The sequence below is a fragment of the Schistocerca gregaria genome, chromosome 3 (genome assembly GCF_023897955.1).
Source record: "Schistocerca gregaria isolate iqSchGreg1 chromosome 3, iqSchGreg1.2, whole genome shotgun sequence".
Lineage (NCBI taxonomy): Eukaryota > Metazoa > Arthropoda > Insecta > Orthoptera > Acrididae > Schistocerca > Schistocerca gregaria.
The window spans coordinates 409,531,290-409,553,772 of NC_064922.1; the positions used below are offsets into that span (position 1 = coordinate 409,531,290).

The 22,483-nt window shown below is 39.2% G+C and overlaps 1 protein-coding gene across 1 annotated transcript; it reads right to left on the reverse strand.

Annotated features, from left to right (window-relative positions):
* Positions 1 to 11,373: 11,373 nt before the first annotated feature.
* Positions 11,374 to 14,103, reverse strand: LOC126356213 (copper homeostasis protein cutC homolog). The gene has a single exon (XM_050007024.1). The coding sequence runs from the start codon at positions 13,775 to 13,777 to the stop codon at positions 13,046 to 13,048; it is 732 nt and encodes a 243-aa protein (XP_049862981.1). The 5' UTR covers positions 13,778 to 14,103; the 3' UTR covers positions 11,374 to 13,045.
* Between the last annotated feature and the right edge of the window lie 8,380 nt (positions 14,104 to 22,483).

Here is a 22,483-nt window from a genome sequence, read left to right on the forward strand (position 1 = left end):
TGGATCTCTGTTGGATCAATATGGAACACAGTAAAGTGATAAAAGGAAGAAGACACATGATCTGTGGTCCAGGGGGACCCATTGCCTAAATTTAATAACAAGTGAGCACCCAAACTATACTAATGTGTAGATGTGTGGTTTGTTAGAAACAATGTGCTTCAAGAAACAAAGTACAAATGCAAAACTAGCAAGGTACAATTGGCGAACCCTGTTTAGAGTTTTACCACAAACAAATGAATTACTATTGGCACACGATGGATGAAGTAGACTGACAAGAATTAACTCTATTTGAAAATTTAAAAGAAACACAAGGACTAAATAAAAATGTTGTTATCTGTCAGTGCTGATCAAAAGAACAGATGTAAAAAGAAATAGGGAAATACACAAACTACATGTAAAATATTTTCACATCTACTTCAAAACATCAAAGGCTGCTCCAGATATTGTGCTGATAAGTACATAGACTCGTGTTGGTATGTATGTTCTCACCACATGAAAGTAAAAACACAACATACACCTTGTCATATACACAAAAATAATAAATGATCATCTATTTAGGAAATGAAATTTCTCATTTCAACAAAAATTATTCATGTACCTTGATTTCCTTTGCCTTGAAGATTTTATTGTTCAGAAAATGTTCTTTTTCATACACAAGTTTATAAGCTGTTACCACACACACACACACACACACACACACACACACACACACACACACACACACACACACACACACACACATTTTGTCTTTTGTGGTTGTCTGTGGATGAATTATAGTACCAGAAAAAAACACAGAAAAGGACTGTACATTTCGGATTATCTACACCAGGTAGAAGTTATATTGAAGTTATGAAGTATTAAAAACTGTGTGACAGTGAATGATGATCATTTCTGATAGACAAAAAATTATTGGAAATTTAAGTAACTCGGTACAAAATTCCCTGACAAGATAGGTTTGTTATAGATTTACTGCTTATATAGTTTATTTCTTACAGGTATGGTAAGTATTCTGTGTCATGCTCTTGTGATTAAGCACATAAGTAACCATGAGAAAAAATGTTAATGAAGCCAAAATTAATTCTTATATCACAGTAAAATTGAAGCTAATTTTTTATGTGGTTTTCAGTGAACAGCAATATAGGAGAATGTCACAATCAGTATATTTTGTTCACCACACAAAGGAACATGACAATTTTGACTACAAAAAGACCATGAAGGAAAACATTATTATTAGTGACAATCATTCCTCACATGCATCAAAATAGTATAAACTACACACCAATGAAATTAACCAACAATGCATGATCCAAAAGATTTCACTTATATGTTTAATCACAATGGGAACTCAAGAGTAGGAATATCAACAATGTAAGAAGAGATAGATTGCTACTTATCATAAAGAAGGCGTAAGTTACAGAGGCACATTTAAGGCCCCCTAAATGAAGCTTTCGGCCACAGCCGTCATCAGTAAGAGAGAAGCACACCACACAACTGCCAACTCCATCATCTTGGGCCAGAATGCAACTATCACGTGGCAAGCAAGCAGCAATCTGCAGGGGGTGGGGGAGGGATAGTAGTATACAGGTGGGGAGAGAGACGAACACTGTCTGGAGTGTGCAGGGACTAGAAATCAAACAGGTGTAGTGTCAGGATGATGTGGGGCATGGAGGTGGGGTGGGGGAAAAGGAGAGGAACGAGAAAAGGTAGGCAGATGTGTTGGCAGAATGTGAGATGATTGGACGGGGGGGTTGTAACTGGTGGGTGAAAGATATGGAGACAGTATGTTACCGTATGTTGAGAGAGTGGGATACTTACGGAAACAGAGAATGTGTTGTAAGGATAACTTCCATCAACTCAGTTCAGAAAAGCTGGTGGTGGAGGGAAGGAGCCAGATGGCTTGAGTAGCGAAGGAGCCACTGAACTCAAGTAGATATGTTCAGCTGCATGTTGTGTCACAGGGTGTCCAGTTTGCTCTTGGCCGCAGCTTGGCAGTGGCCATTCATCCTGGTGGACCATATGGATACTCCCCTCCACCACCAGCTTTTCTGAACTGTGCAGGTGGGAGTTATCCTTAAAACACATTCACCGCTCCTGTAATTACCCTGGCCAAACCTACAGAAACATACAGTTCCCACATCCTCCACCCAACAGATTCTACCCCGTCTGTCCTATCATCTCCTCTCCATTCTCACCTCCCACCCTGTTATATTTGCAGGCCTCTGCCAATGGATCCACCGATCTTCCCCTGCTCCTATCCTTTTTCCCCACCTCCCTGTCCCACAACCTTCTGATGCTGCACTTGTTGGCAGTCTATTGCCTGTGCATTCCACCAGGCAGCATTCGCCTCTCCCCTCGCCCGTACACAACTATCCCTTTCCCTTCCCTGCACCCCCCCCCCCCCCCCTCCTCCAAATTGCTGCTTGTGTACCAAATGATAGCTGCCTTCTGGCCCGAGATGCTGGAGTTGATTGTCCTGTGTGTGTGTGTGTGTGTGTGTGTGTGTGTGTGTGTGTGTGTCTCCTGATGAAGGTTGTGGCTGAAAGCTTTATGTAAGGGTCTTTCAACTGTGCCTGTCTGCAACTAGATGTGTCTGCTTTACAGTAAGAGGAATCCGTCTTTTCTTACATTGTTGATAATCCTACCTGGAGTTTCCATTACTTGTCTGTATTTGCATGACATTGTATCATGTCATAAGCATCTTTGAGGCAATGTCTGTGGACAATAACATTCATGAAATGGACTAGCCTGCCCACAGTCCCGACCTGAACCCAATGTAACACATTCAGGATGAGTCAGAATGTCAACTTCACTCCAAACCCAAGCATCAGATATAACTATCTTCTCTAATTCTGGCTCTTGAGGGAGAGTGAACTGTTATTTCTCCAGACTTTTGGACACCTCACTGAAAGTGTCCCCAGCTAAGTTCAAACTGACACAAAGGCAACAGGTGTATACATCCCATATTAATGACCACTAATAGGTGTCCGGATTACTTCTTATCAGGTAGTGTACATGACTGTAGCTGTATTAATGAAAGTTTTGAGTGCGTTCACTCACCAGAAGAAATAGTCTGGAAGAAAAATCTAAATCAGTTGGAAGAGAATTAAAGAGAATAAAAGCAGCACTTAGTATGTATAAACATTTTTCTTTGAAAAATAGGGACTCAACACTTGGCAAATTAATGCAGGGAGGCAACATGTGTTATCAGAATTTATTTTGTAACCAATTCTAGGCTACAATATGTTGTTGAACATCTTGTCAGCTTTTAACCCAGCAACTTGGCACAAACTTAAAGGAAATGTAAAAATGAAAATTTAAACCACAAGGATATAAATATTAGATAGTACTTCTCAGAACATCTAGAAAGAATAGGTTACTTTCTATAAGGTTATAACAAAATTTGAAACATTTGTAACAGGAACATAAAGGATGTCCAATGATAACACTTGAAAAGTTCCAGATAACATGAAAGATATGTGAAGTGTTGTAAGGGAGCCAAAAGATTGGAATATTAAGGTACTGGAGAGCATAGGTATAACGTCTAACTGTGAAGAAAATGGTAACCAGGCTAAATTCCTACTTTGTACTGGTGGCTGGAAACCCAAGAAAACAAGATTCATGCACTATTTTTTACAAACAAACTGCTTTGTAGCTCAAATAAGTCTTTCTGTACAAAGAGAAAATTTGAATAAAACTGGGGAATTTAAACCAAAATTTTCCTTTAGTCTTGACAACCTTCTGGATTTTTCTTAAAAATGTTCATCCTTAATTTTTGACTCCTTCTGGGCATGTGAAATGGCTTATTGGCAGATGATATCTCATTAGAAAAATTCAAAACAGCTCAGTTGATGTATCGAAAGATGAACTGGAACACCCATACCAAACTACAGACTGCTTTTTTTTTTAAATCTTACAAAATAAGTGTGTATTACACAGAATATATATATATATATATATATATATATATATATATATATATATATATATATATTAAGCAGTCACTAAGGTTCTGTAAAAGCATATCCACTGAAATGGTCTGTTTTGCTTTCTGACATAAAGATCAATCACGAGATGGAACGGTAAATATCTACAGTATTTTCTGACATGCAAGTCTTTTGGTTACAGGGACAAAAATCATTTAGTGAACCGGACAATATATATATTTGAGACTCTAGACTGATTAAAATTATTAGTTAATTGGTATTTTATGCCCCAACACAATTCCTCCAATTGGAGGTCTCACCTCAGCACATGTGGCATTGCCAAGATACATCAGTTCACTTGCAGCATTTGAGTAGTAAAGTGTGTACTTATAATCCCTTGCTGGACTCTGCCAACAGCCCATCTTTCACTATTTGCAGCAGGCAGCTAACTCCCTCATTGTCTGTCTTAAAAGGTGCTGCTGTCAATGTGGCTCTGCTTTACTGCCATGTGACAAATGTCACATCAAGTAGTTTTAACCAGAGTGTAGTATCAGCACCTATGTTTTGACAACAATATTTAATATGTGCTGTATAACAAGGCTATTTTAAGACCCATATAGTTTTCCCTTTCTATAAATGATTCAGAACCAGCCAACTCCTGTAACAAGTATGCTAAATTTACGCATCATGAAAGCACTGATCCATGAAGGTCAGCCAAAGACATCCAAACATAACTGCAAGATCATTTTTAATATAAAAATAGGCCCACTACTACTCCTGAATGCAATACAGAACTGTCAGCCATTAATAGCAGCTTGAGTGCTATTCAAGAAAACCATTAAAATGTTAATGTTACAAAATTTCTTGGAATATTGACAAGGAAATACCTAGCATGCACAACATGTAAGTTGATATTTGCTTTACTTGATATTGCAACACAATTTTTTCCATATGCAAATCAAAAATGCTGGTTAAAATGCACTTCACCCATGTGAGTTGTGTGTGCAGTTCTGTGTTATCTTCTCGGGATATTCATCTGTCACAAACTATTTTGTACTCCAAAAGAGTAAAAACTGCAACATCCAAAACTCCTTTCAAACATCTGTGTAGAAAACATTCCATTGCCTTATTTGTGTATTTTCAAAATATTATTTATTAGCAACACCATTTATAAGACGAAAGCAGGATTTATACGCAAACTCCGTCCATAAAAGGGAAGCTGTATAATAAATTGTTTGAGGGTACAGAGTTTAAAAAATAAATAAATAAAATAGCTCTAAAAATTACTTGCCCCAAAATGCTTTTTGTAGTGGAAACAGAACATCTTGCAACATTTAGATAATATTGGCTAACTTCAGCTAAAACAAAACTTGAGCATTGTAAATTAAAATAGGAAAAATGCCTGTGGTCGCAGTCTAAACTGAAATGTTATGCTTATGTATTAACAAAAATAACCAGTGGGGAAAGTTATGAAAAAGTCAGCCAGGACACCAGGTTAGGGGAGACGTACAACAAACTTAAGGTGGGGATGAATACACTGTGAGGCAGTGCTCAAAATATCTGACTCTTTAAACATATCTACACGATGATCATGTGTGGGAACCACATATATTGTTATAGCAATTTTTTGAGCAGTGAATACTTTTTTTAAAGATGCATTACACCTCCCCACGATTTGCAGTAATTCTAAGTGCAAATGTTGTCAAACTAAGTTGTTTTATGAGTTCCAAAATGTGCTGCTTCCATTTTAAATTCTTATCCATATGGACACCTAAAATTTTTGAAGTTCCCAACCTATTTATTATTTACTCACCATGTGTTAGTTACACTTACCATTGGGGTAGTACCCCTTGATGCACAGAACTAAACATGTTGGGTCTGTTTGAAATTGACAACCAGGCCAGTTGCAGATAACCAGTATGATACTTCCAAGAAAATTGTCCACCATTTCTTCTATTGTTAAATGTATGCTTGGACTATTACATTATTAGTGTCATCTGCAAAATGAACTAATTCTGCTTGTTGCAGTTTATATGTATGAGAAACCACCATGGACCTAAAAATAAGTCTTGGGGGAATCATGTGATTTACTTCTGTCAGGAGAATCTCCCTCTTTTACATTGGTTGAATTACTAAGCACAGCTTTCTGCATTCTTTTGGTTGTGTATGACGTTATCTGTAGGTTAGCTATACCATGAGTTTCACAAAACCTCAATTTCTCTAGAAGAATATTGTGATTCACAGAGTCAAAGGCACTTGCCATTTCATTATTTATGCTTCTAAAATTTCATGAGTGAACATGTAAATGGTGTTCTCATTTGAGCAACTGTTTTGAAACCCAGTCTATGATTTACTGATGATATTAATTGTCAATAATGGCATATTTCAATCTGCCTAGAAAAATGCTTTGTGTTAGTGATACATATTTCAGATAATACAGTGCTTATTTTGTGGAAACAAATCTTTACACTCCGTTGTAAGCACCATCAAATTCAGGTGTCCTTTTATTTTTGAGAGAATATATAATTCTCTCAATTTCTGGAGGAGAAATTTCTGGTAAATTCATATGGTTGAATTTTTTGAGAGTTGCTTTTTTCAACATACTGCTGCGATTTTTCTTGTGATTTCTTTGTCCATATGTTTTCTACTACATTTAGGAAATGATTATTAAACATACGAGGCGTATTTTTTTAAGTAAGTACCATATTGCCACACTGCGGCCGCAGCACTGCGGTCGGTGTTCTGCACATGCATACTGGGTACCTATATCTGTTGCCTACGCACTGAAGCCATTACAGTTTGATTTTTGGTTGTGTACTGAGTGTTTACGATGCCTCCGATAATTGAGTCCCGTCGACTGTAAAGTACGGGCTGTTATAAGATTTCTTAGTGCTAAAGGCCTAAAAGCGATTGATATTCATTGTGTGATCTGTGCAGTTTATGGAGAAAACATTACGAATGATGGAATGGTAAGAAAGTGGGTGAGAGCATTTAAAGATGGCCACACAAATGTGCATGATGAACAATGGAGTGTGTGTCCCGTGGTCGTTAATGAAAGTTTGGTGCAGGAAGTGGACAATAAGGTGAGAGAAAACAGATGCTTTACAATTTCCTCCTTGTGGGATGACTTTCCTTATGTTTCTCGTAGTGTTTTGTATGGCATTGTGACCGAGCACTTGAATTACCGAAAATTGTGCGCACATTGGGTACAAAAAATTTTGATGGATGTGCACAAAACCAAATGTTCAGACAGTGCATTGACTTCCCTTGAGCAGTACCACAACCCGATCTTGTGCCCAGTGACTACCATCTGTTCCTGCACTTGAAAAAACACCTGAGCAGTCAGTGTTTTCAAGACGATGACAAAGTCAAAACAGTGGTGATGGAGTGGTTAACAAGTCAGGCGGCAGACTTCTATGAGGAGGGTATTCAAAAATAAGTACAACATTATGACAAGTTCTTCAATATTGACGGAAATTATGTAGAAAAGTAGATTAAGGTACAGGTTTACATGTAAAATTAAAATTATTGAGCTATCTTAATGCGTCTTTTTTTAATTTCAAAACAGTACTTACTTAAAAAACATGCCTCGTACATCTGCTACCTGAGACTAACCATTTATAGCTCTTCCATTGAATTCAGTAGTAATTTTATCCTGCTCTAGGAGTCTTCTTTTGCTACAGTCCATATATGATTACTGAAATTACTGATTTCTGACAGTATTCATGTTCCTTGTTCCTTTGTGTACCTCTTCTTAGCACTTTTGAGTAGCTTTTTGTAATTTACAGCTACTACAGGATCTTTATTTGGTATTGCCAACAGATATGTTTCCCCTTTCCTTTGATGTGATAATTCAACCCTTCTAGGGATCCAAGGGGTTTTTACATGGCTGTTTAATGTCCTTTTGGGTTAGGCCAAGAGGATAGCCGTTTTCAAATAATGATAATTAATTATGGAATAGATTCAATTTTACGTCAGATTTGGTTCATTATAAATTTTATCCCAAGGGATCTCTTGTAAATTATTCTTAAAACATTTGTTCTGAAGTCATTAATTACTCTGCTTTCTGCTGAGCAGTATATATGCTGCAAGACATGCTAGCTTCTTTATTTTATTCCTTTAATGAAGAGACCCAAAAAGAGTCAAAACATGGTGTGTGAGGCATGCACTACAAAAAGATAATTAAGTCTCAGACCTATGCATTTCGAGTTCCTTGTGTTTAAAAATGAAAATAAAATAAATTACACAAACTAATAATTTTAAACTAGAGGTCAAATTTCTGAATATGTAATGTACTTACATACAACAGGTGCAATATGATACAGGTAAAGTCAACTGTGATATTATGGAATATGTGACAACAAATCTAGTGTTGTGGCATGAGGTGAGCAGATGAAGACATGATTACTGAAGTTTCCCTCACATGCCTCGCTCATCAACATAATGCAAGAAATATTTCTACATATAACCATATAATACATACATAAGCATAATATAAGTGTATAGATAAAAAATGTATACACTGAGCAGCAGCAGCAGCAGCCGCAGGCGAAACCACACATGAAGGTTACGGAAGTGTGTGAGCCTTCAGATCCAGTGGCTCCTTCTTCAGGCAGAAGGGCTGAAGGAGAAGGAAGAGAGATGAAGGTAAAAGGCTGGCAAGGTTTAGGAAATGGGGAGAGTTAAGGAAAATTCGGCCAGAATCCCTGACCAAGGGAGACTTATTGGATACCATGAGAAGGAAAGACATGGTTCGGAACTGCTTTGGATGAGATTTGAAAACCTGAAAGCTTAAGTGGAAGATAGGGTAGTAAGCAAGACAGAGATAACTGACAAAACAGCACGCAAAAGTTAATAAGAGTGGAAAGCGAAGTGCATAAGTGCTAGAGGTGGGACACAATAGACAGGCCAGAAAATAAAGTACAAAAAACTAAAAGGGAGTGAAGAAAGGAATAGTTACAAATAAAAACATGCTGAGACTAACAAATTAATGTTAATAAAGACCAGGTGGGTGGTGAGAATGAACATTGTCTATTCCCCCAAGTCTACCACTTATATCCCCCCCCCCCCCCCCACTTCTACCACATACATTCTCCCCCTTCCTACAAACTCTACCTTGTATAATGCATTTAGCTTTCTACTCTCATTAACTCTTGCAAAGTGTTTTGTCAGTAGTCTCTTCTTGCTTATTAGCAAACCTCCCAGTTTTAACCTCTCGGGTTTTCAAATCTTGTCTGGTGCAGTCCCAAATAATCAGTCTCTCCTTCTTAGCCTGTCCATTTTGTTATTTGAATGTAAAATGACTTGTTCCTCATCTTTACACTGTATTGCACAAATGATTCATGCAACATAATAACTAACAAGCTTAGTGTCATCAATATTTTTCACTGTTTTAAGGACAGTCACATGAACTGTTGTCACATTTTGGTTTTTGAGCTTCATATTGTCCTTTGTGGTAGCGCAATACGCTATATCAGGCTGCATGTAACACAGTAATTTCCTGATGTGTGTGACACACAGTGACGAAACTGCTATTCGTTTAACAGGCGGTGATATTGTTACATGTGCTGGGTTAGGATATATTAACTTCTGAGCTGAAGGAGATGAAATAATGATGATTATGAGCATGATAATAATAATAATAACTATGTCGAAAAAGGAACATGAAGTAGATAACTGCCCATCTTGCAGAAATCTCATAAAGAATTTTTAAATTTTTACTCTGACTTCGCAGTACATTCACTTCTTAATATTTGTTGCTAATAGCAAAAGCGGATTTCAGGTGAACTGTTTCTACAAAACCACAGCACTAGATAAACATCATAAAATTATAAAATTTATATTTCATATCTATGCTCATTCTGCAGAGGGGTGTTCTGCTTTGTTGGACACTTATCTTTAACAAGCTGCCAGCACATGCAACACAAGGAATTGAGGATCGCTGGAAATTAAATGAAAGATGTAGCTTATTCTTCTACAAATTATCTATAAGCAGCATGACACACATCAAAGTCAAATTTGAAATGAGCAGTTGTTCTTAGTCAACTGTCACTTGACAAAGATCAGTGTACTCGTATAAATATTAAGCACACAGTAGCTACTTAACATAACCCAAGACACAGCAATGCTTTTTTCTCAAAATATTGGCATTCCTGTTCATATTATTACATTTGGATCCTATATAAGAATAGTTTACTCATAATACAGGTTGCATTAGTCTCAAAAGATAGTGATCTCTTAATGTATAATATTGACCCTCTCCACATCTTGAGGGTTCTCCTCCATAACGGAATTATGGAATATGCTTGCTGAATCATTATTGAAGATCCTGAAAACTCCAATGTTCCTTCTCAAGCTCTTTGTTCCCAAATGTTTCTCATATTGTCCACACTGCATAAATTACTCTTTGCACCTTCTTATCACAATGTATACCAGGCTAACATCGGTAAGATGTAATGTGTCAATAGGAGTACCAGGTGTGCTGCACTTGCACCCTATACAAGTTGCTGGTTTCTATAGGTCAGATTTCTATGATAGTATCAAGAATTTGTTTTACAGCATGTGCTTGTTCCAGCTTTCATCTGGACTCATTTGCAAATTCATCCCCTAATCTATATTGTCTTCACCACCTCCATTCCGTGTCATCATCTCCTGTTCTCACCTCATAAATGTTAATGTTAAATGACATTGTTGGGCTAGGGTATTGGAATGGCTGCCATTATCTGCATCAGTTGGGCAACTTCCTTTATTTGAGTGTGAATGGTGTGTTTTAAATGAGAATTTTTTAGTGTGAATGTGTAGTGCAGTGTTGTTGTTAACGTAAATGAAAGAGAAGAGAGAGCATCCAGCACATAGCTTAGAACCTGTGGAATTGAGATCAGATTCCCATCCATTGGAGGGAGCACCATTTAAGTGTCACTCCATGAAACACTGCAGAGTGCTCTGAAATGTATTCCAAAATACTGCTGCAAAGTCAGGTGACCAAAACCTCAATGCTACAAAATCTCTTTGTGGGAAAATTTCTCTAACTGCCAGAATTCAAGCTGGTTACTGTCGAATTGAGTGCCATGGCACGTTTGGTGGCCTCAGCTATGGTGGTGGATGTTGCTTTTCTTCACAATTAAATATTTCCTTCTGAAATTTGAGTTCCTCTCAGTGTATAAAATGTTCAAATAACTTACGGGAATGTAACCAGATGATGCTTTTAACAATCACTGAAATTCATGTAGATACACACCCCATCATTTTCAGGGCACATATGCACAGTGCTCCGTCACTGCATTTCAAGCCTTGAAAATGACAGGAAGTGCACCTGTCAACATATTTGTGGTTGTCAAAGCTGTCACCCAGACGCATTCCCATAAGTTATTTGAAAATATTTCCTTGTTTAGTGTCACAGATTTGAGCTATTTGACTTTACTTTTCTTACTTTTGGCTCTTCTTCTTTGTATTTCTTGCTTCTTTCCTTCATGTCTGCTGACACACTGCTTCTTTGTTTCCAATCTTCATTTCGTGTTCCTCCAACATTTTGGTTGCCCTATGTGCTACTTCCAGATCTTTTAATGGAGACTTGGCTTTTCATTTTTAATTTCCCTTTTGCAGTGGCCTGATGTCTGCTTTCTGACATGGTGACATTGATCCCTTTTTGTACTTAATCACTGAGCATTCGTGTACTCCCCATCTTTCTTCTGTAACTTTTCAGACGAAGTAACTATATATAAAGCTGCAATGGGGTTACATTATTGAACAACATTATGTGTGTTTTGGTGTTTGTTTGAAGCATGTGTCATCTTGTTTCAGTGAAGCTACATAACATTATTTCACTAACCAAACATTCCATTTTAAGAAACTCTAATTTTATTAATAAAAAACCTCTGTTACATTTTACATGTGCTGCACTTTGCAATCTATTTTATCAATTTGTGACCATAAACAACATGTGATCAACATAATATATGTAAATGAGTATTTAAAAACATGATATCCACTGTAAGTTGAAATGACTGTGCACAGAGACACAAATGAGCACTGTGAAACATAAACTTCAGACTACGGAAGCTTTACTTGGTAATGAATCTGAAATAAGTGGGGAGAGTGGTAAATAAGGGTAATTAATTCATCACCTAGCCACAGAGCTTATCATTCAAAATTTTAGTTTAACTGCAATTAGTTCTTTTCTTGCAAGCTAGTTTAACAATTATCTTGTCATTCTGTCATCTATGGTCTAACAATGACACACATTTAAATAAAATACATTTCTTTATAATGGCACAAATATTAAAAACATGCCCACCACCAGAAAAACAATATACATGTACATAATTAGTTTACTTGTAAAAAAATTCAGAATTAAACTTTACCCTGTGATATTTTGAGACAGCACAGGCAAATAGTGCAGTTACCTTTGATATACTGTTGTGAATAATGAACATGGACAGTATATGACAAGTAGAGAACTATGTTATACAAGGACAAGATATCTGCCTTTCACAGGCAGTGCACTAAAGTAGCATGCCACCCAGGCCAAAGCCTTTACATAACACAGGCTTCTCAACCACTTCAAGCAGTGTCGTCGAGTAGCACGACTGTGAGTTTCATTAAAGCACACAGTTTTTAACTTGTCTGACATAATCAGCATATTGCAGACTCCACAAAAGAAATGTAGAGTAATTCCATTATAAAGTAAATCAGCCTGAAAACATGTTTTACTCCAAAGCGAACCTTATAGGGGTAATATACCCACATTTTTGACAGGAGAACCAGTTCATGTAATGACTTACATGGTCAGGCATGCCTATTGTGCTATACAGAACTAAAATACAGCTTGGTCTGTTGATATACACAAAATACTGGAAGTATTCATTTAAAATCTTAGGTACTGTGTAATTTGGTAAGTTGTGAGTCGGATCTCTTACATAATTTCGATCTTAATGTCTTTTAAAATTAATCTCGTTATGGCACAAAGAAAATTTTTATCAGAGACATAACATCTGACCTTTCAGGTTGCGAGAATAGTGCTTTAAATTATTTCCTTTTGCCGAAAGCATTAGACTAACCACCAGGGAAGATGAAGAACGTAAGCTATAAGATTTTAATTTTACCAGACAGCAGGAAAGTGTTATTTATGTTGATGCATATGATGAGTATATGGTAACCATTTCTCTGACCACATCAGTACTTGTAACAAGCATCGCAGAATCATCATCAGACGCCATTGAACAATTAATTTTTCTCAAAACTAATTGTTTCGGAATGCGTGCAGAGCCATGAAATTCTCTCGCTTTGGTTTCATTTAGTATTACTGGCAAATTTTTTATTGTTATTCCTGCTCCTGGCATGACAATAATTCTGTTTCTTGCTCTTAGTATAAGTTCCTTAATAAGTTCCAATCCTTTTTCTGCTGATGATGCTTGGCCGCTTGTTAGCAATCTCGAGAAGCCAAGGTCTATGATCGTTTCCAGCGCCCCATATGGCTCGCATGTTACATCAAATGCTCTGTGGAAGGTCACGGGTTTATCAGACGCAATTTCAATTACACGCCTACACGCTGCGATATCAACGTCGCCTCCATGGGTAAGAGCACCGAACACGAAACCATCTGCGCCAGCTTCTCTTAACACTAATGCATCCGTATATATTGCCTCCAGTTCGTCGGCGGAGAAAACAAAATCTGAACCTTTTCTTGGCCTCAGCATAACAAACACTGGAATTGAAACCAATCTTTTTATGATCGTCAATAAGCCTTTTGTTGGTGTCAGCCCTCCTTCACTTAGTGCACTGCACAGTTCTAGGCGTGATGCGCCTCCATTAGCTGCATTCACTGCCGATTCCACGTTGTCTACGCAAACCTCCATTTCTAAATACTTACGGGGCTGCCCACTGGACGCTACTGAGTACTGACCCACTTGCCTTTCGAGTTGTTAAGTGACTTAACACGTTGGGTGACGCGAGACTTGGGGACTTCCGGCTGATGCCGGACAGAATCGACCACGTAACGAAAGCTGGTGTCGTAAAATCGCTTAACAGTCGTCAGGTGTAGTATGGCACTGTGTGAAGGTCACTACACTACGTGCGTGGTTTGAATCTTCTCGCTGCGTTGGTTTGTGATAAAGGGACGAACTGTAACCGATAACAATAGTGTACCTCCCAGCCTCGTACAAACCGTCAGTTTTGATGCCACTTCGATGACTTGCGTATCGATTTCACTACTTATTTTTTCGAGAATATTATCATTTGACATTATGAAACCGAATTGTCTCCACACCAGCTTGCAGATGCCAACTTAAGCGAAATTTAGAAGCTTACTTAATAACTAACTTTCTTACACGATGTCACTTTCCCCATCACCATCTACGACCTTAAGCAATTGCCTCTATGTGCATCTGCTCTCATTCTTTGGACTGTATTCGTCTTCAATTGCTTGTTTATGTACGTGAATAGTTATTGCCATGACGAAATAATGGGCTTAGTCTTCAATTAAATAATGAATTATCACAGCATCGTTTGAAGTGGCGTATGGATTCAATAAAATATTGTAACAGAGTGTGGACCTACTGAGGTTCATATTACCCAGATCAGTCAATATTGTAAAAGTATTTTTCCTTAGCATAAAACGATAATAATTTTTTGCTGCAGACCTGAGTGGCAATATTACAGTGAAGTAGAAATGCAAAGTTTATTCGTGCCTATAGGCATTTAAAATTACTCTTGACTCTCACTAAAATCACATGTAAATACAGCAGCGTATATACTGACGCAATCACTCAGTAATTATGGTTATGCACAGTAGTACAAAGTTTGGTTACAAAGTCAAGTTTCATAGCAGTAAAAGGAAGTGTCATATTTACAGCACCTGTGATCAATGTTTTAGAATCTTGACTAACTCTAGAAATAAAAACAAAGCAGAATTGCTGAGACAGAAACCTTACTTCATGGTGTATTGCAGATAGTACTCAAGTATTTAACATAAAATTTCAGAAATAGTGCTCTTCGCAACTCATTGCAATGGTGAAAATGATGTTCGTTCTTGGCAGAGAGCGCCATTATTAGCATGTTGGATATCTTTCTACGAGATACCAGTAACTATTTCCGTACCCAACATGTGTAGGTCGATTTTTTCTTCTTCAACGTCAGAATAAGCTCCTGGACTAAAAGCTGCGTAACTATACTAACTCCTGTACAGAGAGAAGATACTTCATCAAAATCTTACTGGCAATCTAGCTTCTCCTTGCGAAAGACTTCACTCCCCGCCGTGTTGAAAATCATGTAAATAGCGTTTCGAACTTTAGCATATGGGAATGCTAACCTGGATGTAAGGGCAGTGGCAGTGGGATGCACATGCAAATAATTCATCCCTTTGGAAACCGGGTTTAACCTAGGAACATAAATTTTTCCCTGGCCTGCATGGCAACATGGCAACAGAAGTGTGATAGAAGACAACACGACGAATTTGTTACTGATCAGTTCTGATTGATTTCTCCAAACAGATTGGTATAATCTTTCTAGATGTAAGCAACAGAGCTTACAATCAAATTTTTAGCCTGTAGTGGACGAATTATTTTCGAAGCTGCATCCACTTTCCACATAGCAGCAGCAGCACCACTTTTCTTTAACCAATTTTCGTCTCACTTCCACTCCCAGAGCTTCGTTTTGTTTTTATAACCAGCTTTTTCAGCATCATTGTTTCCACCTGTCCCAAAAATTATGAAAAACTTCACTGCTTCAGGTATTTCATACAGTCATCATTCGGGCATCTACCAGTCCTACCCAACCTTAATCATTTAAAAATGATTAATTCCCAACAGATTTTATGGTTGCTGTAAGCATGGCGGATAATGGTCGTGTCCTCTCTAACTATAACGTGGCCACCATTATGATAATACAACACAAAAACAAATATTTTTCTGGCATTGTGTTCACATCAGTCTATTACAACTAATGTTCCACATTTCTGAAGAGAAACAAAATGAACTTTGTTAAAAGTAGTGCAAAAAACGATGACAGTTCTTCTTAATTCTTTAAAGAATTTAGTGAGATTCGAATTTTGATAGACTGACTAGAAAATGGATTGTGTTTTATCTTCATTTGTGTTATAGTCATTCACTCTGTTTTCGCACAAAGCAATCTCATAAGTTGCAGTAGAAAGATAATAACTTGCAATTATGGGTACTACATTAGTCTATTATGAAAACAGAAAGGCATGTACAATGTGACAGTTGAAGGATTTATGGAACAGTGTTACCAAAGATTGTCAATGTGCTGCAGGATATACACAGCAAATTTACCTTCACAATTGTTACTTTATAAGATTTATCACAGCTATTTATTGCCATATAAAGAAGAAAAATTAAGAGAAGTAGTAAAATCATTAGCATACATGAAGGAATGTGTTATTCCGGTTATATAAGAATTATCTAATGAAATATTGCAATATTATGCTAATCTTCAGATGCTGTTACAGGCAATGATGTAAGGTGTATAACTACAAATATGTAAATAATACTTACACTACTGATGTACAGACTATTGGAAACTTTTTGCCCAGTGACAACAAGACAGAAGATGCAGGAAACAAGTCTGCACACGCACTGAAGCTCTGTAGTCAGAGATATGCAGGATGATTATAATTCAAGTTAAACTTTCAAACTGCTGTAGAAATAACACCACTGGTCAGAATGGTGTCAAATTGCAATGGAATATTTTTGGAGAAGAGGGAAAACGTATGGCAGAAGAAAAATAAATAGTTACAAAATTTAACAATAGATGGCGCTGTAGGCACCATAATTTATTAGTGGTCGACTACAAATGAATCATACAACAATGCCTAAGGTATACGTTTGATGTTATACAAACTGTACTACTCAGTGTCCTTGGGTGTAGTGTTAGTTATGTAAGCCCACCCACCATGGCAAGGTCATATAACATTTTATGGGAAAAAGCGGTTTTTAATTGTCCTGAGGCCAAAAACCAAATCAATAGCATCAATCAAAATCAAATCGAATTATTAATTTCCATGTGGCAAAATATGTTCAGTATTCTGTCCATCGTTTTCTGCAACAAGTTGAAATCGAGAAACATTATGTTCCACAACTGATAGAAGTGCATTGCGGTCACGTTCAGAATGTGTTGCGCAATGCACGCCTTCAATGGAGCTAAGTTTGCAATCAGAGCACTGAACTCAACATCTTTCAGATAGTCCTACAGCCAGAAGTCACATCGATTAAGATCAGGTGATCAGGACAGCCAGGCTGTAGGAAATGGAAGCTGATAGTTCTAACATTTTCGAAATGGCGCTTCAGCAGCTGCTTGACTGTATTTGCAATGGTCGCATCTACACATCCACACTGTTGAGGAGATGAGATGATGTGATTGCGTAAAAGACACTCATAGTGCTTACCTGTGAGTGTACAGATAACAGGAACGGAACCACCTGTCTCTTCGAAGAAATATGGACCTATGATCAATGATGCTGTAAACCCACACCACACAGTGACCTTTTCAGGATGAAGTGGTACTGGTTGATTTGCATGTGGATTTTCCATTGCCCGTATTCGACAAATCTGTGTATTGACATATCCTGTCAGATGGAAGAGGTCTTCGTCTGTCCACAAAATCTTCCATGGCCAATCATTGTCCACTTCCGCGCAAGCAAGAAATTCTAAAACAAAGGTCTTTCTTGCTGGCAGGTCAACAGGAAGCAACTCGTGACATGGGTAATTTTGAATGGATAGCAAAGAAGCATGACTTGTAGTATTTTATGCACCATGCTCATTGGTATGTGAAATTTTCGGGCAATTCTTCGTCACTACTCGTTTGCACACCACCACTAGTTTCCTTCTGCATTGCTTTGGCCACTGCTTCCACTGACGTCGAATCAGTTTGTTTCCTCTCTCTACCAGGTTGCATACCAAAACAACCAGTCTTTTCGAATTTCCGAATCATTTTCTCCAGACCCACGGCAGTCATCGGACCAGTACCTTTTTTTCAAATCCTTCAGTATCCGGAAGTTCCGCAGAGTGATGTGTGCACAGCCGTGATTCTTGTAATACAGATTTTCAGGCAGAGCACGATCCTGAATTGAGACAGTCATGACGAACTTCGCAGACGCGAAAGGAGGAAAAGTCGGGATTCCCTAGTGCACTGTGTGCGCTTTGAATCATTAGAGAGAGAGAGAGAGAGAGAGAGAGAGAGAGAGAGAGACAGTGGGTGGCGAGTGGTCAAGTATGTGATTGAGGTTGATAGATGTTAAATCCTTTAGCGTTGGTAATTAACGGAATTTAGGCAATTTAGATGCTACTCGTGACAAAATACACCGAGAGAAAATAAATTCCAAGCACTAACAAGCAATGTACCATGGAACCAACTGCCTGCAATAGAAAACATTAACATGACAAGAGTGTATGACTGAGTTGCAACCCAGACCCACCAGTTGGTAATGCAGCCTCGAAGTCCGTCCAAACGAAATCGACATGTCAACCTCACCTGCTCTTACCTGTAGTGCTGTTGTTCATGTACTGCACTCCAACATATGAACTCCGGTGATGAATTACTCTAACACAACAAAATTTTGGGTGAGACTGGAACACCAGCAAAGGAAGAGCAAAAAAAAAAAAAACCCTTAACTCCATCTGAATGACCACCAGCTGATAGATGTCACTGGATGCAGTTATGGAGGGCCATGTACTCAGCACACTGCTCTCCTGGCTGATGTTAGTTTTTCTGACTGGACCCTCTAATTCTCAGTCAGGTAAGTCCTCAGTTAGTCTCACAAGGGCTGACTGCTCCCCCTCTCACAAACAGCGCTAAGTAGATCTTGACACTCACCCATCCAAGTGCTGCCTCAACCAGCTGACTGCTTAATTTCGATGATCTAATGGGAACTGATGTTACCACAGCAGCAAGGCCATTGTCAAATGATGAGCAAACAATATCTTAATATATTGTTGAGGCCCAGAGTTGTCCAATTCGGTAGGAGTACATTCAGTAACTCGATCATGCAAAGTTACAGGAGTGCTTATCAGAATTCATGGAGCTCACATGACTGTAACTACCTCTGATCAACACAGCACTACCACTATGAATGAAATTGCTATTTACATATGAATTTACCATTTTAAGCTTCCACAACAAGCATATGATTTATGTTCTGTGCAACGTGGAACTTAAGACTGCAACAACAGGATAATTTTGGGTCTGCTGGCAATATGTAACAAAATAATCCCTGAGACACAAAATGATCTAAACTTACCATTACAACAAGTTCATCAGCAACGTTATAGTCACAGCACTGAAGCAATAAGCAAATAGATAGTCCACATGACTGCTCTTACCAACATGTGTTGGAGTGATGGCATACTGCACAGCATAGGCTTTGTTCATAATCTAGGTCTGTGTAGTTCTCATAATCAAAATATACACTCCTGGAAATGGAAAAAAGAACACATTGACATCGGTGTGTCAGACCCACCATACTTGCTCAGGACACTGCGAGAGGGCTGTACAAGCAATGATCACACGCACGGCACAGCGGACACACCAGGAACCGCGGTGTTGGCCGTCGAATGGCGCTAGCTGCGCAGCGTTTGTGCACCGCCGCCGTCAGTGTCAGCCAGTTTGCCGTGGCATACGGAGCTCCATCGCAGTCTTTAACACTGGTAGCATGCCGCGACAGCGTGGACATGAACCGTATGTGCAGTTGACAGACTTTGAGCGAGGGCGTATAGTGGGCATGCGGGAGGCCGGGTGGACGTACCGCCGAATTGCTCAACACGTGGAGCGAGAGGTCTCCACAGTACATCGATGTTGTCGCCAGTGGTCGGCGGAAGGTGCACGTGCCCGTCGACCTGGGACCGGACCGCAGCGACGCACGGATGCACGCCAAGACCGTAGGATCCTATGCAGTGCCGTAGGGGACCGCACCGCCACTTCCCAGCAAATAAGGGACACTGTTGCTCCTGGGGTATCGGCGAGGACCATTCGCAACCGTCTCCATGAAGCTGGCCTACGGTCCCACACACCGTTAGGCCGTCTTCCGCTCACGTCTCAACATCGTGCAGCCCGCCTCCAGTGGTGTCGCGACAGGCGTGAATGGAGGGACGAATGGAGACGTGTCGTCTTCAGCGATGAGAGTCGCTTCTGCCTTGGTGCCAATGATAGTCGTATGCGTGTTTGGCGACGTGCAGGTGAGCACCACAATCAGGACTGCATACGACCGAGGCACACAGGGCCAACACCCGGCATCATGGTGTGGGGAGCGATCTCCTACACTGGCCGTACACCTCTGGTGATCGTCGAGGGGACACTGAATAGTGCACGGTACATACAAACCGTCATCGAACCCATCGTTCTACCATTCCTAGACTGGCAAGGGAACTTGCTGTTCCAACAGGACAATGCACGTCCGCATGTATCCCGTGCCACCCAACGTGCTCTAGAAGGTGTAAGTCAACTACCCTGGCCAGCAAGATCTCCGGATCTGTCCCCCATTGAGCATGTTTGGGACTGGATGAAGCGTCGTCTCACGCGGTCTGCAAGTCCAGCACGAACGCTGGTCCAACTGAGGCGCCAGGTGGAAATGGCATGGCAAGCCGTTCCACAGGACTACATCCAGCATCTCTACGATCGTCTCCATGGGAGAATAGCAGCCTGTATTGCTGCGAAAGGTGGACTAGTGCCGACATTGTGCATGCTCTGTTGCCTGTGTCTATGTGCCTGTGGTTCTGTCAGTGTGATCATGTGATGTATCTGACCCCAGGAATGTGTCAATAAAGTTTCCCCTTCCTGGGACAATGAATTCGCGGCGTTCTTATTTCAATTTCGAAGAGTGTACATTATCATTACGAATAAAAATCATTGCCTACATTTTTGCACTCGATTAGACATTGTTAACCTGACATGAGGAAAAACGAAACTTGTTATGTTGTAGAGGTGGAGCTGTCATTCGAGGCAGGGCCGACACCTTTCAGCACCTGGTGCATTCTCTCTGAACAATGGCTCGTCAAACAGTGGCTCGTCACCCCTACCACTAACGTTTCTGAGCTGCAGTGACATTAGGCATTCAAGTTGAGGAATATTAATCCATCTCATAATATAATGGCCTCACTCAATTGCTCCAAAGGAGTCACTCTCAGAATGCTATTAGAAATAATTTCCCCTACCTCTTAGTTCTCACCATATGTAATTTTATGATGGACTGTTTTTCCTTTCCATGCTGCACTGCCTTGGACTTTTCCATGTGGTTGTAGCTGAGGGACTTCTGCCCCTACAAAATGAGTTGCATTTTTATTTTTACCCTTGCTGGTATTCATATGCCAGTCCTCCAAACTTCTCAATTCTGCAAGCTGAAACTCCCACCATAAAGACTCTTTTTTTTTTGAGCCTACCTTCACCTACGGTATGACAGTGTCTTCTCATGGATGTACTGCCAGCTATCGTAAGTTCTGATTGTTACACTCAATCAGAATTCAAATATCGTGATCCCAAGCTCAGATCACAATACAGACTTTAACATCTCAATAAAAATTCACATCCATGAACGGTTTCCATCTGCTTCCTTATCTTAATCAGTATTGCAACCACAAACTTGGTAATTATGAAATGAGCATTTGCTGTGAGAATACATGCCACTGCCACATCTCAAGCAGTTTAAAAATAATAGAAAGAAGGATTTCAAACTGTGGATATAGTGGAGAATTCATGGAAAGTATTTGTGAAAAAATTATTGTGAAAAATAGCAAGTTATTATTAACTGAAGACCATGAGTTGATTTGTGTACAGCAGCTATTTGTAGCACTTCAAAAATTAATTTCCTTATAAGCAAACTTTTTAAAAACCTTGTGTATTGGAAGAAATCTTAAACAGACTGTTATGAACTAATGAAGTAACCAGTATTTTCTCCATATGAACTTAACGACAGAAACTGGTCTTTGTGGCTAAGCATCTAATGTATTGTTGAAGTGAGTGGAATTAATTAGGGTCCATGTGGTTTCTCTATGACAATGAAACAGTGACTATACTAAAAGACTTCTATTATATCTGAACAATTATTAAGTATACATCTACATCTACATGATTACTCTGCAATTCACATTTAAGTGCTTGGCAGAGGGTTCATCGAACCACAATCATACCATCTCTCTACCATTCCACGCAGGAAAAACGAACACCTAAACCTTTCTGTTCGAGCTCTGATTTCTCTTATTTTATTTTGATGATCATTCCTACCTATGTAGGTTGGGCTCAACATTATACATTTTTTCATTCGGAAGAGGAAGTTGGTGACTGAAATTTCGTAAATAGATCTCACCGCGACGAAAAACGTCTTTGTTTTAATGACTTCCACCCCAACTCGCGTATCATATCTGACATACACTCTCCCCTATTACGTGATAATACAAAACAAGCTGCCCTTTTTTTGCACCCTTTCGATGTCCTCTGTTGATCCCACCTGGTAAGGATCCCACACCGCGCAGCAATATAATAACAGAGGACGAACGAGTGTAGTGTAAGCTATCTCTTTAGTGGACTTCTTGAATCTTCTAAGTGTCCTGCCAATGAAACGC

What these genes read in the sequence shown, in the direction of transcription:
- LOC126356213 (XM_050007024.1), bottom strand. Translation starts at nt 13,777, where the DNA reads ATGGAGGTTTGCGTAGACAACGTGGAATCGGCAGTGAATGCAGCTAAT.